Genomic DNA, 20067 nt, shown 5'->3' with positions numbered 1-20067 from the left:
TGGTTCAAATCGCAGGTCTGCCATTATTACTGGCCTAACTATTCACATTATTCAGTTTTTCAAAACTTCTATTTCCTCCTGTTTGAAATGGGCAAAACAAAAGTATCACTTCATTGGGTTTGTGTGGGAATAACTGATAATTCAAGAAAGTATTAACAAAGTCCTAATCATTTAATGAACATTCCATAACAGTAAGCATCACTAATAATTATTATTACCTAAATTAATTTTCTGCAATACAAAAAGAGAAAAAAAATTTAAAAACATGAAAGCAATTCTGTAATTTTCTCAGAAGAACTCTGGGCACAATGAAAAGCCAGAATTTGCTATTGAATAAAGAGTGTCAGTGGGTGTGTCAGGTAACAGGGTCTGGGGAAGGATTGTGTCCTCTCTGCCAGAAGAGGTAGTGCCAATTCAAGTGGAGCTATTCTTTTGAATTTGGCCAAAAGGATTTTGAGCTTTGGTGTCTCTTCCGAGAACCCTGCAGTGATGTTTTTATCCATGAGGAAATCTGCAGTGGACACACTTGGCCTGAGGTTGGCCTGGCTTTCACCACCAGCAGAGCTCTCTCACTTTTCAAGGCCTGAACTCATTACACCCCTTCCACACCCATCGCCAGCTCCTCTTTCTGATCAGAAGAAAGGCCCCTATTGTTGTGTTATCAGATTCAGAGGCGCATGAGCATCAATAAAGGGAATGAGAACACTCCTGCTATTGTCATCATTCATACATTTTTATGGGCTTCTGAAATATCCTGATGATTAGACATTTAAAAGTAAATATTTTTACTGCACTGGAGAAACAAGTGATTTTTTAAAAATCCATTGGGTCCATGAAATCCCCTTCCAGAACTGTGTCCTGGAAACTTTTGCATGAGATTCAGTAGCATATGGCAATCGGTGATTAGACTACTCACAGGCGCACACAAAAGCACTTGTTCAAAATGCTTAAAACATGGTCCTGAAATTTTCAAATAAAAATATTTTCAACTTTTTTTGTTATTTTATAATCAGAACATGATTTTCCATTAGAGAGTTAAATAAAATATTGCTTTGAAACTGTCTAAATCTTTAAAGTAGCTGGATTTGCTCAAAACTTCCTTTTAGTGTCTTCAGAAAATCGATCCCTCCAGGGGAGGCTTGGCATTCATTATCTAATTTTCTTTATTTTGAATTAAAAGAAAATTAACTTTTAATTTCTCCAGTAATTGGCTTGAAAGAGACTTTAAATGATGTCTGTCAAGTTTTCATATCCAATATTGTGTAGGTTTGGTACAACTTAAATGTAGGGACATGCATAAGGTGAGGTAGCTAATTCCCACCAAAGCAATCTTTGTGTCTAGCCACATAAGAAGAAAACACATAAAGTCTTGCGTATCCTCCTTTTCCAGTTTCTTTTTTTCCACTCTAAATTAACTGCTTATTACCTCTGCCAATTTGACCTGCCTACATCAATTTCCAGTAGCCTAATAATTCCTCTGCAAAACATCAGAAGCTCAGGATCTACCCAAAGTGGCATTTATGCCCCGACTAGGCCTAAACTTGTAATATAAAACAACTGAAAATCTTGGTTCTTAAGAACTTCCATGCTAACCATAACTTCATTTTCAGCTGAAAAAAAGATGCAGCCTATCTGTAAGTCAGTATTCTTAAAACAGTGGTGAACTTTTCTGAACGGTTTCTACATGTGACCTTTATAAGTTATCAATCTTCTGCCACAGGGGGAGGAGCAGAATGACATGGTAGTCAGGTGTGAGAGTGGTGAAGTCTGCATTCAAATCCTGGCTGTGACAACTATCATTTACAACTATTATTTGTGTTACTTTGACAAATTATTTAAACCTCTCTTGTTTCTATTTATTTGCCTACAAATATAGGGATAATTATATCTGTCTCACACAGACATTGTTAAGATGAAGCTAGTTGATCCATATAGAGAGATCCACACAGTGGCTGGCATATATATGCCCAATAAATGTTAAGCATTGTTATTAAAATCACATTGATGTTTTAGTAGGCCTTCTATAGAAAATAAAACTTCAATTGAATTTGAATTTGATGTCTCTGCTAGCTCAGCCATTACAATTTACTGTATCCTTATTGTGAAGCTTCTTTCCTATAGTGGTCTTGACACTTGCTAAGATGTTTCTGTTGAAGTTGGGAAAGAATTAAATCTTCTGGCTGGCTACCTACCTCTAAGCTTATCACACAAGTATAACCATTACATGCAAATTTCATAATCACACACTGTAGACATGTTAATTTTCAAATTCATGATTGAGATATCCTTTATTTTAAATATAATATCTCAGATAGTAAATATATTAAATATAAAAATAAATAAGTTAATGTTACATATATTTATTTCAAAATAATATCTAAAACACCACTCAGAATTTCACTTTAAAAACTCAATTGATTTAGTAAAAATTGTTCTCAAGTGGGAAAAAGAACATCTGCTAAATGTTTCATTTAGTATTTGGAAGAAAAAACCCTGGCATTTTCTTTAAAATAAATGGCATGCCAGGTTCTAGGTGATGTACTCTCTATATATTATCTCAATTAATTGTCAGAACAAGCCTATGACCTGGATGTCATTATCCCCATTTTACAGCTGATGAATCCATGGGTCTGGAAATTCAAATAACATTCCAACTTCATAGAGCAGAGAGTGCAACCCAGTTCTGCCTCCCTGCCCCAAGTCTCAGAACCTTATAGCAATCAAGCAATGGAATTTTTTATGTCTCAACTGATTGTCTTGGCTGAGGGTCCATCGTCTTTATAATGGTAAAATAACTTCCTAAGACAAGGAGGAATCATTCCCAGCAGTCATGTGGCAACCGACTGAATGAAGAGCGTTGAGCCAGTTGAACTGTTCGTTATGCTTATTCAGGTAAATTGCTTACATGTGTAGACACAGTCATTGTTTTCTTTGCCCTAAAAAAATAAAAATAAAAATAAAATTTCCCGTGTTATTCCCATTTCACAGAAAAATAGAAACAGAGGAGATCAGGTTTTCGTCCTCAAGCCAAAGAAGGCTGTTGGCAGGACCGCTTTTGACTTTCCCTGGGTTTTTCTGAGTAAGGCTCTATTCGCCATAAGGACAGGGACTCAGTCACATCAACACTCCTAAAAACTTAAGGTTGTCACTGACCTTGCATCATCTCCTGCAGTGGAATGTTCCTTTTGCACGTTCAGACCACACTTTCCTTACCTGGAATCTCTGGTGAAAGGTATGGCCCCTTCTCCAAGAAAAATGCACATAGACACCCACAAAATGCAGCAGTAAATTCAGTGGCACCGTAGACCTCCCAAAGCCCATGAACTCAGGGCCAAGAATCCTTGATCTAATGAATTTCAGAAGCTTCATCTTGTCTGTGAAGACATTTAGGTCCAAAGAGGTTGATCCCTTCAAGGCCACCCAGCTAAACTGAGGCAGGGTCTGCTTGAAGACTGTAGCCCCCTGCTTAAGAGAAGGCACCCTGATTCTGCTGTCCACACAAAATGCCAATGCCTACTGCTTAGAAATTTCACTCAGACTCTCTAACCCCCTGTGTTCATCTGGAGCATACTTTGGGGAAGAGTTTATTCTACAGTGTATTATTGCATATAGAACATGTTTATATTTCAAAATAGCTTATGGATAATATGTCTAAATAAAAGGAAATTAGACCCGATTGTGATGAGTAAAATAAAAAACAAACAACAACAACAACAAAAAAAAAGTATGTGTGTGGGGGGGCAGAATAAGAACAGTTAAAAACTGGGGCTTGAACTTTGCCATCTGACATGAGAAGAGAAAAATATGGTGATTTTGCAACCAGAACCCTATTTTTCATCAATTTAAAATATCTTTTACTTGATATATGTCATCTTGGCATGATTTCTTTAAACAAAGCTTAATTATGGAACTAAGTTATTATGTCAGCTTTCTCTGTCCTTCCCAATTTCATTTTGGCAGTTCAAACTCATCCAAGGATTTTTCTCCCTAAATATTAAGAGAGAGAGAGAGAGAGAGAGAGAGAGAGAGAGAGAGAATTGGTCTGATTCCTTACAGAGGAATTCATATTTCACTTTCATTGCTACTGTCTTTGGAAGGAATGGGGTAGATCTGGAGTGGGATCCAGACACATGCCTCCAGGAGTAGGATCCAGAGTCTTTCAGACTTAGGTTCAAATCCCAGCTGGGTTACCAAGGCTGATTTCATTCAGACTCTCTAACCCCATGTGTTCATCTGAAAAGTGGCCATCCTAACAGTCTTCCTTCCAAAGTATCCAGCAGATTATAAAGCAACTGTTCAGTATAGTTTCCAAAACACGACTGGCCCTCAGCCAAGGTTACCTCTTGGTGTTTTTTCCGAGGGTTAGAAGACATGCTGTGGACGGAGCTATCAGAAAAGCCCTCTCTGAAGTCATCTCCCAGGGAATTTGGCTTTATGACAGCTACCTTCTGGGGTGGCACTGAGCAAGGAAGGCACAGTCCCCAGGTCATTAGACAGCCTCATATCTAATCTCTACTCTGTTTCAAGTCTATTTAGCAGCCACCTTAAACATGATGAGTGAATCTTCGATATGAAAGTCTCCACCCTGAAAAGAAATGCATCTCCTTATCCTTTTTTGAGGGGGTGGGTAACCGGGGATAGAATTCGGGCATCTGACCCTTGAGCCACATCCCCAGCCCTATTTTTTAAATATCTTTATTTATTTTATTTGTTTTTATGTGGTGCTGGGGATTGAACCCAGTGCCTCACCTGTTTGAGGCAAGCACTCTACCGCTGAGCTATAACCCCAACCCCAGCCCTATTTTTGAATTTTATTTAGAGACAGGGTCTCACTGAGTTGCTTAGGTCCTTGCCATTGCTGAAGCTGGCTTTGAACTTGTGATCCTCCTGCCTCAGTCTCCAGAGCCACTGGGATTATAAGCGCGTGGCACACCTCTTTTTTTTTTTAATTTTTCTTACTAGTTTGACATCAAGATAATCTGTTACCTAACATATCAAGCTTTTATCTCCATCATATATCCATATATAAAATATGTAATTCATCATATATTTTAAATAGATTTTTTGACTTGTGAAACTGTAATTTCTTTTTCATAATGCATAATCAGTTGTTTCAAAACTATTAAAGCAGCAACCCAATGTTTCTCAGCACCACTACAGTATACAGACAGTAAGCTAATAGTATATTTTAAAAAATGCATATACCTAATTTTTACAAAGTGACTTTGAAACATTTTATTCCGCATGGCTGAATTCATTCATTTTAACTATGATAAAGCTGACACATGAAAAATAACATGAAGCAATATACATATAGAAGTCCTAAATCATTATAACATACCACTCCGCTGAAGGTCTAGCACATTCTCGATTCCTTTAAAGTCCTGCACAACCGTAGCCAATCCCTCCCCTTGTTCTCTCCACTCACAGCAATTGCTAGTGTCTTGTCTTGATTAATTCATTTATTTTAAAACAAAATTCTGAATGAAGTAATATGAAATCAGGTGATAGTTTGTTTGTTTCCAGGGCCCTATAACTGGGGCACTCCAAAAATTCTTTCCAAAGATTCTTTCCAGACACCTCAGGTAAAGTTGTTAAGGAGAACCCACTTCCCTGAGAGGGCAAGAGCTTTGCCTTTCTAAACACACAGGACACCAAAGGAGTCTACACTTGGGGAACTGGGGGAAGTATACAGGACTAGAAAAAAAACATCCTTATCCAAAGACTGAAAATGTGATAAGGGCTCTCGGATCTTTCCATTGAGTTGTCTCCTCTGCCCGGTTTCCTCACTGATCAGCAGGTATGAGATATCTGCTTTCATTGCCAGGTGGAAATGGCAACAGGAATGATTTCAGAGCATTCCAGAATCTTCATCAAGGGAAATCCATTGTTTTGAAGTCTTTTAGGGAAGTTCTTGACCTTTGTTATCCCGAAGGTCCTTGCTGGTGTTACCCGAAAGTAGCAAAGGGCACGAAGTAGGACCTACAGGCTGTGTATGTGGATTCTTAGGCACCTGTGGACAAGGTTAAAGAGGAGTCCTGAGCAGACTTTGTGAACAAAAATAAGTTCTTTTCACTAGTTATCTACATAATAATCAACATTCATCAGTAGTTGGGAAATTAGTTTTTAGACTATTGTAAATCAGCATTAACTCGGGCTTCTCTATATCTGAAATTTTCATCGTTTATTTGGGAACTGTAGTAAAAGTAAGCTTTGAACTATTTATAAATAAAGGATTTGATTAGCATGTTAAATATGTAAGCTACATTCCATGCCTTAGTTTTTAAGAGATTACAACCTTTGAAACGTTTTAAATAACTTTACAAACATTCCCTTAACATTTAAAAGCTAATTTCCTAATCGTAAGTCATTTTTATTCGTTCACTTTTTTAAACAAGCCTCTGATGTTTTGCTACCCTGGTGAGAGTTACCAGGTATACTTGAACATTTTTCAGGACAGAATTTCTTTTAAAATATTGTGTAATTTATAATGGCCTTCCTTCAGTTAGTCTAGATTAGTGAGCTCTGACATTACATTTGAGATTGGTACCAATTGACTCAGTTAAAAATGTGAGGGTTTATTTTCCATTTTAATAACTCCCTACATCACATACAGTTCCTTTGTTGGAATAAAAATCTTGGTAAAGTACACATCTGCCACTATAAATAGCAGCCATAAGCCTGTGCATTCAGGAGTCTCCAGAGAGTGTATTTTAAACCCCAAATTGTTTAGAATAGGAAATTCTTCCACCATTCACATTTTCCATGGTGGGTGACATGGACTATTCCATGTCACATCCTCACTGGCTTCCATTTTCCTGTGCCACTTAGGAATCAAACTGACAGGTTCCAGAAGAGTGCTCAGTATGTTTTGTTTTATTTTATTTTTTTTAATTTTCCTAAGGCTAGCTAGGTCTTATTGTCCTGCGGGAATTTTGCATACTTCTTGGGGCTCTCCAAATGAAAGCTAGATAACTCCCAGAGCTGGCTTCAGCAATTAGGTCATGAAAGAGTCCTTTATTTCTGGAACTAGTAGCTCTGCTGAGCCTGCTTAGAATAACAGCAGTCAACCCATTTTGGATTCTCACAGAAAACCTTGTGCCGTTGGCAGGTTTTTCTGGGGGAACTTAAGAGATTAATATGGAAAATAACTGGGCAGGAAGTGGGTGAAGGGATGGGAGCAGGAGATGAGGGGTTATTATCATGCTGGTGCAAAGACAAGAAGCATCATCAGGTATGATTGCACTGCACCTTTCCCAGGGCGCCGTCGGCAACTGTGGTAGATGTGTATGTATCTCTGCCCGTTCCTTCCTTAAACAGTTCTTCTGTTTCTCCAATCAACATATGTATAAATCTTGATTTTTCTTTTCCTTTTCAAGTGATGGACCATTTGGGCAATCTAGTATTCATTTCTCCTTCCCTGATGAAGAAGATGAGAAAGAAACTACTATTTAGGAGTATTGGATAAAAACTCTGATGCAGAAAGAGTTGATACCAGATGCCTTTCTCACTGTTACCTCCTTGAATAGCCCTTAATTCTTTCTACCTCACCATGAAAACTAACCTTTGCAATTACATGTGTTTTCTTTGAGCTGGCCTCTTCATGGTGTATCCTGACTAAACAAGGGTTATCATTGCTACAGGGGCTCAATGGATTATGTACTGAACAGAATGGAATTTCTGGAAAATTCAAGACTGAGGCAGGATAGAAATTCTTAAATCCTTTAGTTCCTAAGTGCCTCACATCATAGGCACATGAATTTAAATTTTAGCATTGTGGCATCTGTCAGAATTTATGATAAAGCTGAACTAACAAGGCATACCCCTTTAGAAAGGGGTCAGTTTTCCCCAAGATCTCTGTCTGAAGGCCAGAATTATTGCTAGGAGACTGATCTTGGCGTCCTGTTGGGTTATGTGGTCAGAAATTAATATTGTCTTTCTTAAATTCTCTGAAAAGGGGTTGGACATTCAAATCACTGAACTCAAGTTTACAAGCTACACACCCAAGAGCACGGTCAGTGGCAGGTAGAATCTGGTAACTTTGTCTTTTACCCAACTCTGGGGCTTTTTCCTCTGCCTTATGCCTGCCCAGCTTTGAAGGTGTAGGTAAAAACTCAATCAATGATATCTAATTCCTACTAAGGAAACTACCTTTCAGATCAGGATAAAAGAAGGGACCCTGGCTAAACATCCAACAGATCTGGGCTTCCTCATCTATGAGACAAAGCCACCACTTCCTAGGGTGGGTGAGAAAATGAAGTGATACGTGGAAAAACACCTTCAAAAATGTATGGGGTGGGGGTTGGGGCTGGAGTTGGGGCTCAGGGGTAGAGCATTTGCCTGGCATGTGTGAGGCCCTGAGTTCAATCCTCAGCACCAAATATAAATAAATAAATAAAATAAAAAAGATCCATTGACAACTAAAACATATTTTTAAAAAAATGTACAGGGGGGTGTGCCTATGCCATACCTTTATCATATTGAGGTGTCTGTGCAGTTGATTTAAATCAGATTCTTTTCTATGTATATGAAGCTGCAGGTTTCATTAGTCACGTGTTATGTTTCAAAGGAATCTTCACACTTAGCCTGCTGCCTAATGTCAGCTCACTCACCTGCAGGCATACCAGGCTCTCAAGGCTGAAGTACAGAGAAAATACTGTAAAATGTTACCTGTCACTCCTCCCTGAGCCTATCACCTCTGAAAGGGGCTTAGGACCTTTGTTATAAATTAGAAAAAGGAAAACATTTTCATTGTCTCTTTCCCTGTAATTGTGACTCAAGGAGAAAATTCAAAAAAAAATTTTAAATGATGGCTTTATCCTATTTGGAATGAGTATGCTATTTACCGAGAGAGCTATGCTTTGGGTCAGTTTACTTGTCTGGTTTTGCTTCTACGTTGGCAGAGGTGCTGCGGCTTTGAGGGATTCTGTGCTCCTCTACATCATTGACTTCTCGCTCCCATGCCTCTTGAATTTGGGGAATGCTCCCTTACCTCGAATGTTCAGCGCAGTGATCACCCTTTGGGAAAATCCTTCCCAGATGTCTTTTATCAAAGTGAATGGTTTCCCACATTGTCACACAGCACTTTTCGTGTATATTAATTATCATCACCTATTTTACGTCTGTATTTGTTCACATATCTGTTTTCTCCCTCAAATAGAAAGAAATGCTAGATCAGAAACCACATCTTCCCCAAAGCTCAGACTACAATGTTGAATCGGCATCAATATTTCATTCACATCTGTATATCAAGGCAGAACTTTGCTAAGTGTGCTGAGCTATTTGAGAAAACAAAGAATTGTTAGTGGCCTTCATGAAATCTTAGGGTGCTGACACCATCAGCCCCCTTCCTAAGGTCCCATTATTTCCCAGCTGAGCCTTTAAGTCATTGGAATCTTGATTCCATTATCTTCTTCTCCAGTGATGTGAAGAAATTCATCTCACGTATTTCTCTGGTTATTAAGGATAATTGGAATTTTACATCAGAATTTTGACCATTTATGTTTAGTTTTATTATGGGGACAAATGATATTAACAGAAGAGTCAAATTCCTTTTATTGGCTTTTTGCTCTGATATCTAAGCCCTTGGTATCATTTTCCATCAGCATCTATATGTAAAATCAGGTGATCATCCAATCACAGGGTTCTGACCAAACCCTCAGGAGTTTAGCAGTGAACAAGCTATATAATCAAACCCTTCTCTAATGAAAGACCAAGTGTGTGGTTGGGAAGAGTAAAGTGCTTCATTTAATTCTATGAAATGGGAAGATGTAGACAAGGGGTGGGGTCAACCTCAAACCTCAACTCTTTCTGAAATAGAGAGTGTCTAATATACAAGTTGGGTCCAGAATTTAGACTGTGTGTGTGTGTGTGTGTGTGTGTGTGTGTGTGTGGTGCTATGGATTGAACCCAGGGTCTTGTGCATGTGAGGCAAGCACTCTACCAACTAAGCTATATTCCCAGCCCTAAAGTTTAGACTTTAAGTGATGGATTGTTTTCTAGTATTAGGAAGAATAATGGATGAAAGAATAAAAATAAATAAATAATATATATAAAGCAATACATTTGAATTAAATCTTTTTATCAACATATGGGGGTTTTAATTTTTTTTTTTTCAGTACAGTGGAACAGTTTTTGTTTTCTTTTTATAAATAGTCAATACACCTTGAAAGTGCTGGAGGAATATTTTGAAGCTGAGTTTTTTCCTTATAAAAGTATATCTTTTGGTTAATTGGTTAACATAAAAGTTGTAATTAAAATAAAATCAGTGATCTGGAACACTCAGAACACGTGGGCCTGGAAGCACAATAGCATATCCTCAGAATTGTATCTCTTAATTTTTAACTTAATTTTTAGTTCTTAGATCCACTAGGGAAGAGTCAGAAGGAAAGATAATTTACAGTTATCCTAGAAAGACTCTGAATTCTAAAATACCTGGGAGAATCTCAGATTACTCCAGCCCTCTCTATTTTGCAACATATTCATATTTCACATCATTGGCTTTCAAATCTGAAGTGACTGTCTGCTACTTTTTAAAAAGTACCATCTATTTTATTTTCTTTATTATCTTCAAAAATCTTAAAATCAAAAAGTTTTCCAGATGGCTTCTGACTTTTAAATAAGAAAAATGTATATGATTTTTTAATTAAGTGCTTTCCCTTAAAAATCTGCCTGCTTCTGGACTATAAATTAATGAGCACAAAAGAGCTCATTTGCTTGTTCTACATTAATCCTAATAAGGGCTTGATTTTATTGCTCAATAACTTCAAAGTAAAATAGCTTCCTAATGCTGAACACTTTCTTCTCTTAGTCTATTTCTAATCTCCTGCCTGAGGCTGCCACCAAAAAAGGCACCTAAGAATTCTACAATTCTATTTCTGATAAATTCAATCCATAAGGGTCAAGTTGAATTAGCATCCCAGATTTAAGCAAGTGGAATCTCACTTTAATCTGTGATATCAGCAAATCTAATGAATGGGCCAGGAGAAGATGTCTGCCTGAATGGCCAGTCTAAATCCAGGGATGACACTGCGCATCTAGAAATATCCAAATGAGATAGACTTTGAGTCTGAGGATTTGCTCTGGTTTGTGACATGAGATGTCCTCTGTCCCTGAGAGAGATATGCCCTCATATCTCCTAATGGCTGGGTGAAATATTCTTGCTCTGACTTCGCACTCATGAAGAAGTCTTTATGCAGCTCCCTGCCATTCTGGGTTGGGGGATGGGCAATGTCCTGGCTGGGGAGTAAGAGTCTCCCAGAATTGAAGAGGGAGGTCATCCGTTCTATCTTAATGAATTGGCATTATGATATACACATCAGTCTTTCCTGTTTCTGTAGTTAGTCAGTATCTCTGAGCTCTGACAACTGTATAATTCCCCAAATCCAGTCTCTGGTGCAGCACAGCACCTAGATCCTGTGCTATGATGAATAATCAGAAAAGACCACTCAGTAGAAGCCTTTGGAAGAACCAGTCCTGGTCCTCTTGGTGCAGCTTCTTACTCCCTTGTTGTCCCTCATCAACCCAGACAGCAAATGACAAGTACCTATTGACCATCTGCTTTATGCTCAACACTATTCTAGGCTGTATAAGAGGCAAAAGTGATTTTAGGGCATATCTGTGCCAGAATTAAAAAAAAAAAAAAAGGTTGTGATATATTTGGCAAGGGAAAAATACACACACAAGCATAATGAATAAATAAGACTCTGTGTATGGATCCATATTTATTTCTGTAGATATCATGTACTGATTCATGTGATTCATTATTACAAAATAGGATAGTACCTAATACCATATAATAACACCTATAATTATATTGTCATTTATAATATAAATAATAAGCACAATACTTAAAGGATCCAAAGCAAAAAGTAGGCCAATAGCAATGGGAAAGAATATGCTTTAATCCAGGTCTGACTTCCAAAAGGAGAAATCAATATATTTTCAGACCTTATATAGTATTACTGGGGAAAAAAGCTGGATTTGATTCTAACTATAAAAGCCATGTGTGAATTTAATATCCAGATGCATAAAGTGGACACCAGCAAATATATTTATGGTTGTGGAAATATTTAGATACTTTGAACAAGAGTCAGACTCACTGAGAATTCTGTGGCTTATGAACTGACATGTTTCCTTTGAAGAGTTGACCTTTCTCCTGCACTAGAATCTATCCTTAGAGCCCCTGTGATAATTGAATTCCCTTCACAGTTTAACTTCATCTATGTACAACAAATCTACATTCTAAAATATATCACTATGGTCTAGATTCAGTTTCCTATGCATAAAAAATATATTTTTCCTGTATATACTTCTTTCCTAGAATCATATAAAGGAGATAGGACTATTATTTTCACTGAGACCAGAGCCAGGAATTTGTCGGCATGCATTGGCAACTGTTCATTCAAGAAACTGTTCTTAAGGCCCTACTATTTGCAAGCACTGTTTGATTGTTCTAAAGATGAGTTTTGAGCTGGAGGGCAGAAGGGAGTTAGAGGCATAATTCTTTTAAGATAGAAACTTTTCTCTCCAGGCAAAGAAAATAGTCCAGCTGATTAAAACCCTGATTTCAGAAAGACCTTACAGAATAGACCTAACTAATCAGTACAAAAGAGTTTCAACAGAAAATAGGAACTTTGTAGTAGCTAGCCGAAGAGGCTGACTCATGCATTACGACATAATTATTTCTCAAAAACATGCAAACAAGAGTGGGCTCAAACTTCCTGCTCTCTCCCTGTTAGATGGTAAATTACAAGGAAATAAAGTCAAACCTAGAAAGACTTCGTGGGTTGGAGCAAGCCACTGGTTCTTAAACAATCATTAAAGACAGAGAATAAGGCATTCTGGAGAAAAGATGGCTCTTCAGGTCAGGGTGGGGAGCATCAAGAAATGTCAGGCAAAGGAGGACAAATGGGAATAATCCACACTGAGCATCAGTCACCTTTCTTATCAGCGTTAGGGCATGTCATGCTGATTGAAAGTATGTGTGAGTTTGTCCCTGGGGGTATAGCTAGAAGTCAGGCTGTGCTTCAGGGGAAGAACTGGCAGGCAAGGCTAGGACTTGAGGTTTGGCTTTAGTAAGGAAAGAATGTCCTCTTTTTAATTGAGTAATAGACTCGTGCTGAGGGAACCTGCATCTCACCATGAAAAATACAGAAACATCAAGACAGAGAGCAATGATGGATCACTACACACTTCCATCCTGGTCCATCCTAGAACTAAGTACATACTCTGGTGGTATTCATGGTAACCCCACTGGGGTGAGACCAGAGATGCATGTGAAAGAAAGGGGAGGAAGAGTTCAGAGTATCAGCTTTGAAGATGGTCAGTTGCGCACAGATACATTCAGGAGAATAGCTACCTTCAGGAGGAAAAGAAGAGAATGTTATTCTAGAGCACATGGGGCACTGAGTTAACTGGAACTTGGGCTGGACGGTGGGCATGTACATGACCATTGTAGTATTTAAAATTCATTTTAGTTTGTCAAATTACAGAATAAAATTCAATTTTTAAAACATACAAAGCCCTTCTAAGCTGTTACATCTCAATCAGAATCTGCCTATGGATGTCAATATTACTAATAATATAATTCTTTTCTATAGATGCTCTTAATAACTATTTTATTTATGGAACTTCTTATGGTAATGTTTTTATAACAAGTTAAATTTTATTTAATAAAGAAACTTCCCCTGAACACCATTAACAATTCTTACATGAGTGATAATAAAATAACTCTTAATGGTACCTGTTTATACAGGACTACCACTTTATCTCCAACTTTAAAAAAAGTCCGTACTGATTATTTCTGGGAGTCCCCATGGGCTGTGTCACACGAGCTCTTGAAGGATATGCTCAACTACTATGTGCCACCTCCATGACTCCTGTTGCTTGGCTCCTGCCCAAGTGAGGCCCTGGCCCCCTCTGCCAGGAAGTCACTTGCAGAGGACCCTCCACTGTCCCTGCCTTAGACCCCACCCTGAGAGTATCTTTTGGCCTCTGTGCACTATCACATGCCCTGAGATTCAAACTTAGAGGTATCAAAGTGGCCCTGCATTCTTTTAAGTCCTCCAGAGTTCTGAAACCATACAAGGAAAAAGAAGATAGGATAATGATCCCCTTATCTGATGTTACTATATATCACCTAGGCACTGAAATTGGGCTTGAACTTAGCACATTCCCTGTGGAAACAGCTTCAACATCCCTCTGCAACCACCTTTCCTCAGGGCACAGACCTGCTGCAATGCAGCTGGGCTAAAGGACCAATTCCAAAGTTTGCAGCAGCAAATGACATCCCGATCCCTCAGGCAGCTCATCTACCTCACCACTCAGTTATGCATGCTGCTCAATATATCTCAGTTCCAATAGTGGACATGACGAAACAGGAGGCTGGGTCACCACTGGTACCACTTATGTTCCAATTTTTTATTCAATTATAGAAAAAATAGATTAACTTGGTCAAGGTCATGATTTGCTCTTTATGAAGTCACGTGTGCTAATTGGTTTGTGTAACGCATTTTATAGGAAGCATACTCTCCTCCAGGCACTGCACTTAACAGGGTGAGAGGAGGGTCACAAAGATGGGTAAGAGACATAATGCTCTCCTCAAAGAGCCCTCAGTTTCAGAAGGGAGACAGAGGCATACGAACATACTCTTGATGCAGTTTACAACCTTGAACTCTACGTTGCCTCAAGTAGGTAATTAGACTTCTCAACTATTGAAATTCAGGAAGATGCTACTTGCAATATATTTTTCTCCTGTTTTTTGATATCAGTCCTTGAGTTTCTTGTTTAACTTACCAAGACTTTAGACAAGAAAAATATATACTATATCCTGAAAAAGTTGAAAAATGGGCCTCTGAAAATGGTATAAAGTTCACTATATTAAGGACAAATAATAATAACAAAATAGATCTACAAATAAATACTGGAAATAGACGAAGCAACAGGTCTGGAAGAAGGGGGAGGGGGAGGGTACGGGAGGCGGGAGAGAGGAGATCAGGAGGAGCAGGAAGGGGAGGAAAGAAACCTGTATTTAGCCCAGAGCTGGATGATCTCTGTAACAGATGCTGTTATCAATGAGAAAACGAGGTAAGGATGTGTTTGCAGGAACATGGCAGGCAGCAGGAGGACTTCTACCAGGCACATGCAGCCTTGGTCAAGCTGTATTACATTCCATTTTGGTTTTCCATTTAAAGAATTGTTATATTTAAAAGGGTGGAAAATGGGCATTGGGATCTAGCCTAGAACAGACAAGGCAAAAGAATGACTTAATACTGACGGCCTCAAGAGACAGAAGTGGGTTTCTATTTTAGCAACAGGAAGTCTAACATGATAACAGAACAAACTGAGAGCAAGAGTGACTAACCGAGCCTCCATCATAGGATGTCACCCTTTGAAGTAAAGCACTTCAGCTCTATTTCTTTCAGAGCACCGTTCACTTTCCAGCTAGTGGTGAAACATTTATGTACATCTCTTACCTCCCTTCAAGGCTGCCTTTCTTGTTTTTGTATCCCCAACAACACTCAGTGCAGTGACTTACTTGCAATAATATTTAAATAATGCTAAATGGGTGGGGAGCATGATGGGACAAAACAATATGGCCGCCATCACAGAGGCAATAAGGGAGTGTAGCAGTCCCAGTCCTTGTTACAGAAGAGGAAAAGAATAGTGAAGAAAACAGTGTTAGCACAGACCACAAGGACTCCGAGGAAGGGCAGGAGTCACACTGGAAGACTTGGAAGACTGGAAAGATGAGGGTAACTGTCCACAGCAACCCATATATCCCCCCACCCTCCACCTGCTACCACAAACTCCTAAAGGCAGATGGGGGGGCTACAGAGATTCAATAGAGAAGGAGAGGAAAGGAAAAGCAGTTACTCCAAGGTCGAATGAGAAAAGTGTCAATAATTTCTGCAAAGGGAGATGCAAACAGGGAGAAGTATTTCCTGAGAATGTTTCTTAGGCTGTTAGTAAACAATATCATTGAGAAGTTTGATGCAATATAGTTTAAGTAGATATGTTCACTGCCATGGTGAGGGCAATGCCATCTGCTGGGAGAGAATACTAGAAGGGTCAGTGGAAAGGAGGAAAGGCATTCTGCATGCATCTATGTAGTTAACCCCCTTTACTTTCTTTCATTCCTAGCCACCTCTTGAGTCTAGGCATAGACCTGCTGCAATGCAGCTTACCTCTTGGTAAGCTGCTGTCTAGGCAAGATTCTTGCCTAAGAGTGTAGAATTTATGAATTTCCTTATAAGAAAACTGAGCTCCAAGAAACTTTTCAAAAATCCCCTTTAAATTGTTTAAACTGTTGCAAGTAAATTTAAGACTGTGTGACTACTGCCCTGAATTGTCCAGAAAATGAGTGGCTGTGTGTGGGTATGTGGATTGCACGTGTGTGTGTTTGCATATGTGTACGTGAATGCATGTACATGTGTTTTATGTTTCTGAGTGTATATGCATGTGCAGGTATGCATAGATGCGCACGTGTGTGTGTGTGTGTGTGTGTGTGTGTGTGTGTGTGTGTGTGACTTAAGTGCATTACTGCAGTGCATATGGCACTTTCCACATACCTCTCTTTTCTCTAGGGAATCGCTCCAAAGTAGAAGCTGTTCTTAAACAACTATTGCAGACTATGAAGTCTGGAACAGATCATGTGGTCCAGTCTTCTACCTCTATGAAATAAAGTTATTTTTAAAATCATATTTTATTAATAAAGGACCACCCTGTGGTGGGAGCTGTTCCTTTCTATCACACTGACCTCCATCAAACCTTCCCAGCCCAGAATCTCTTTGATGAAAAAATTAAACAATAAAGCATCCAGAAGGAAGGGATGCAATAAGTAATCCGAGCATGGCCCAGATTTTTATTTTCCCCAGTTAGAATCCTGAAGTGTCTCCTATGTGTGACACCCACTATCTTGCCCAGTTGTTCACAGTGCCAAAGAATGGTCATTATAGTTCAGTTCTCAGAAATGCCAGTTCTGGAAGCTGGACCCTGAGAACTCCAGGCTCCACCACACAGTGAAATCACATGCCTGTGCAGAACACTGTAAATAACCTTTTGGTTGTTCTTCCTAATTCCCCTTGCTTTGCCCCCACCCCCAGCCACCTCTGGCTTAGAGGACCACCTGGAAGCTGTTGCTCACCCCAGTCTGCTCCCAGCTCCTGATTCACTTGTTATCTTCCTGCCTCTCCCTGCATCACATCTGCCCGTCATTGGCCTCCGTGTTCTCTGCTGGTGTCTGACTGAGGTCCAAGACTCACTTCTATTTCCATGACAGTACTATGGCATGAGTTATGACACCAGTGAATTTTACTGTTGCACACTGGAGACAGACAGCTACTCCCCAGATGCACTGCATTAATCACAAGGGGCCAGCTGAGAGCATGCACGAGGTTTCCCTTTCCCTGTCTCTACCAGGGGGAAATAGCGCAGTAAGTATCCTTTACACAGCTGCACATTAGCAGACCTTTAGCACATGAATATGGGCACCTGAGCGGAAGATTACTACATTCTTGCTCTCTTCTGTGGAGGGCAAGGGATGTGTGTGTGTGTGTGTGTGTGTGTGTGTATGTGTAAGGGAAGGAGAGAAAGGGGGAGAGGCTGACTACTGGCCTGGAAACCACAGAATTTTTTCTGAACATGACAAAACTATGCTTGCCATCTCAGTATTGGAGTGGGAGGGGGGATTAAAGGGGGAAGGACATTGTCAGGTAAAAATTATTCGCAAGGTCAAATGAATATCAAATGTTCGATTTCTATCACCACTGTAACAAATAACCTCAAACTTGGTGACTTACCACAACACAAACTTCTTATCCTCAGGTCTATATAGGTTAGATCTTATCCTCAGATCTAACCGGGCTGAAATCAAGGTGTCCTGGGGTTACATTCCTTTCTGGAGGCCCTAGGGGAGAATCCATTTCCTGGGCCTTTTCTGCATGGCTGGGCTGCACATTCCTGGGCTCTGGGCCCCTTTCCTCCATCATCAAAGCCAGCAGCAGTAGTACCTCTCTGACCTTTCTTCTGTAGTCCTATCTCCTGTCCACCATAGACAGAAAAGTTTCTCTGATTTTAAAGACCCATATGATTAGATTGTACACCTTCGTAATCCAGGGTAATCCCCCCCCATTTCATTGTCTTCAGTTTAATCACACCTGCAAACTCCCTTGTGCATTCCTCAGTTTCTAGAGATTAGGGCATAGATATCTTAAGGGGGTAAATTCTGCCTGCAACAGTAAACCATAGGATTTAATATGCAATCAAAGGGCAGAAAATTAAATGGGCAGTGTGAGACAGATTGCCTCTGCTATTTACCAAGAGAGTAATCTAACCCTACATTGTGGGGATCTGAGTTACTCTACTCATTTGACAGAAAGCCAGTCCCATAAGTAACTGGGTCCTCCAGCACCAACATCTTCATTGCTCATTAGAGATGAAGGAATGCATTCATAACTTAACCCAAGATGGTGTCATCTCCAGATAGAATCAACAACACCTCCTCCTCAGGGGCTGGAATTTGTTGACCTTCCAAGATGTTGCTGACCAGCTTCCTTTGCCCACCTTGGCTGGTGAGATCATCTTCTGAGTGCCCTGGATGCCCATGGACACCCTGTTCTAACACGCTCCCGGCTCCAGACCGCTGCAAGCATCAAACACCCTGTACAGTTCAGCCCATCACTGAGCAGAATCCGTGTCTCTTCATCCTTTGCATTTGGTTTGCATTTTTATGTCATGCATCTTTCCCTGGATAAAAGGGATAAGAGGAGTTTCTCAGATTTGATTTCTCAGTGGGAACTGTTTGCTTTGGAAGCTGCCTACATCAATGCTAATTGAGAACAGAACTCAGGAGGAGGGCCTGAGAACGGCACCCGGATGAACTTTTCGGTGGGCCGATTTCTGTTGATCTTGTCAGAACTGGGTTATGTCTGCATGTAATAATACCATGATCAACTCTTTCCAAAAGGCCAGCACAGGCATCAGCATCTTTTCCCTTGACTGGTTCCCTCCCTCCCTTGGGATAGTTACTTATTCCATATAGTTAAGGATATGAAGCCTTCCTCCGGAATGCTACTGGAGATTCCAGCCCCTACGACGCTGCAATAAGGATCTGGAAATCTCCAAACAATTGGTGCCCTTCGAATCTAAATTCGATGGGCTTCTATTAGAGAGATTACAGTAAAAAATAACAATCAGCTCTCTGATGATCCTGTGTGGAGGGAAAGGGTGGGGAGGAGTAGATTTGGCTGAGGACAAGCCCAGAGACTTTCGTCACAGGGACAGACCAAAGTGTTAACACAAAGGGACGACACTGGAGCATCCTGCCCACTGCATTTCAGTCGCAGATGACATGGCCCATCCGCGGGTCCGGCCCACGCCCTGACAAATCGGCCAGGTCCCGGGGGTGCCTCCGCGGCCCGCCGCCCCTGCCCAGCTGCGGACATGCTCAGCGGATCCGGGTCCCACGGAAGACGCAGCCTGGCCGCGCTGTCCCAGTGAGTCCGCACTTAGCCTCTCCGATTTCTCTTCTCTTTCTTTCCTTAAAAAAAAAAAAAAAAAAAAGGAATCGTGGCTTAACGAGAAAAAAAAAAAAAAAAATTTGTGGGAGTGGGAGGGCAGAGGAGACAGGGGGAGGGAAAGCAAGGCAAGTATGCAAGATCCAGACCCGCTTGAAACTTTCAGGTCTCAGCTGCGTGGTGGTTCTGACTCTCTGATTCCCCTCGTTTCCATGTCGAGGGTTTGCATCTAGGCACGGGTTTCTGCAGTCCAAATACTGATCTACCAAAGCATTGTGTTGCGGAAGATCTGCTGTTAATTTAGACCTAAGCCCTCTCTGCCTCAGAATGATCCATTTGCAGGACTCGGAGATTTCGCATTGCCCAATCCTTAAAGTAAACAGCCTGGCGCTTTCAGTACAGTGACCATCTGACTGGGACCAAACAAGACCCAGAGCATATGCTATTGATCAGGGAATTGTTCAGATAAAGGGCTCCAAAGTTTTGAGATCATGAGTCCCTGGAATGTGAAAGCCAGAAGGGACCTCTAGGATGGCTTGGTGCAACGCTC

General features: G+C 40.2%; 1 protein-coding gene across 6 annotated transcripts in view; it reads left to right on the top strand.

Annotated features, from left to right (window-relative positions):
* Cald1 (caldesmon 1) overlaps positions 1–20067 on the top strand; it is a 175652-nt gene that overhangs the window by 87295 nt on the left and 68290 nt on the right. Inside the window, exon 1 of one of the 6 annotated variants that reach the window (XM_076832992.2) lies at positions 19240–19496. The exons of the other annotated variants lie outside the window; for them this stretch is intronic. Coding sequence (XP_076689107.1) covers positions 19444–19496 — 53 coding nt within the window. The 5' untranslated portion in view covers positions 19240–19443. Of the gene's footprint in view, positions 1–19239; positions 19497–20067 lie in introns of those variants that run through there. 6 annotated transcript variants of the gene reach the window in all.

The sequence above is a fragment of the Callospermophilus lateralis genome, chromosome 1 (assembly GCF_048772815.1).
Source record: "Callospermophilus lateralis isolate mCalLat2 chromosome 1, mCalLat2.hap1, whole genome shotgun sequence".
NCBI classification, from domain to species: Eukaryota; Metazoa; Chordata; class Mammalia; order Rodentia; family Sciuridae; genus Callospermophilus; species Callospermophilus lateralis.
The sequence above is the reverse complement of the archived record's forward strand: the minus strand, read 5'-3'. Positions and strand labels throughout refer to the sequence as shown.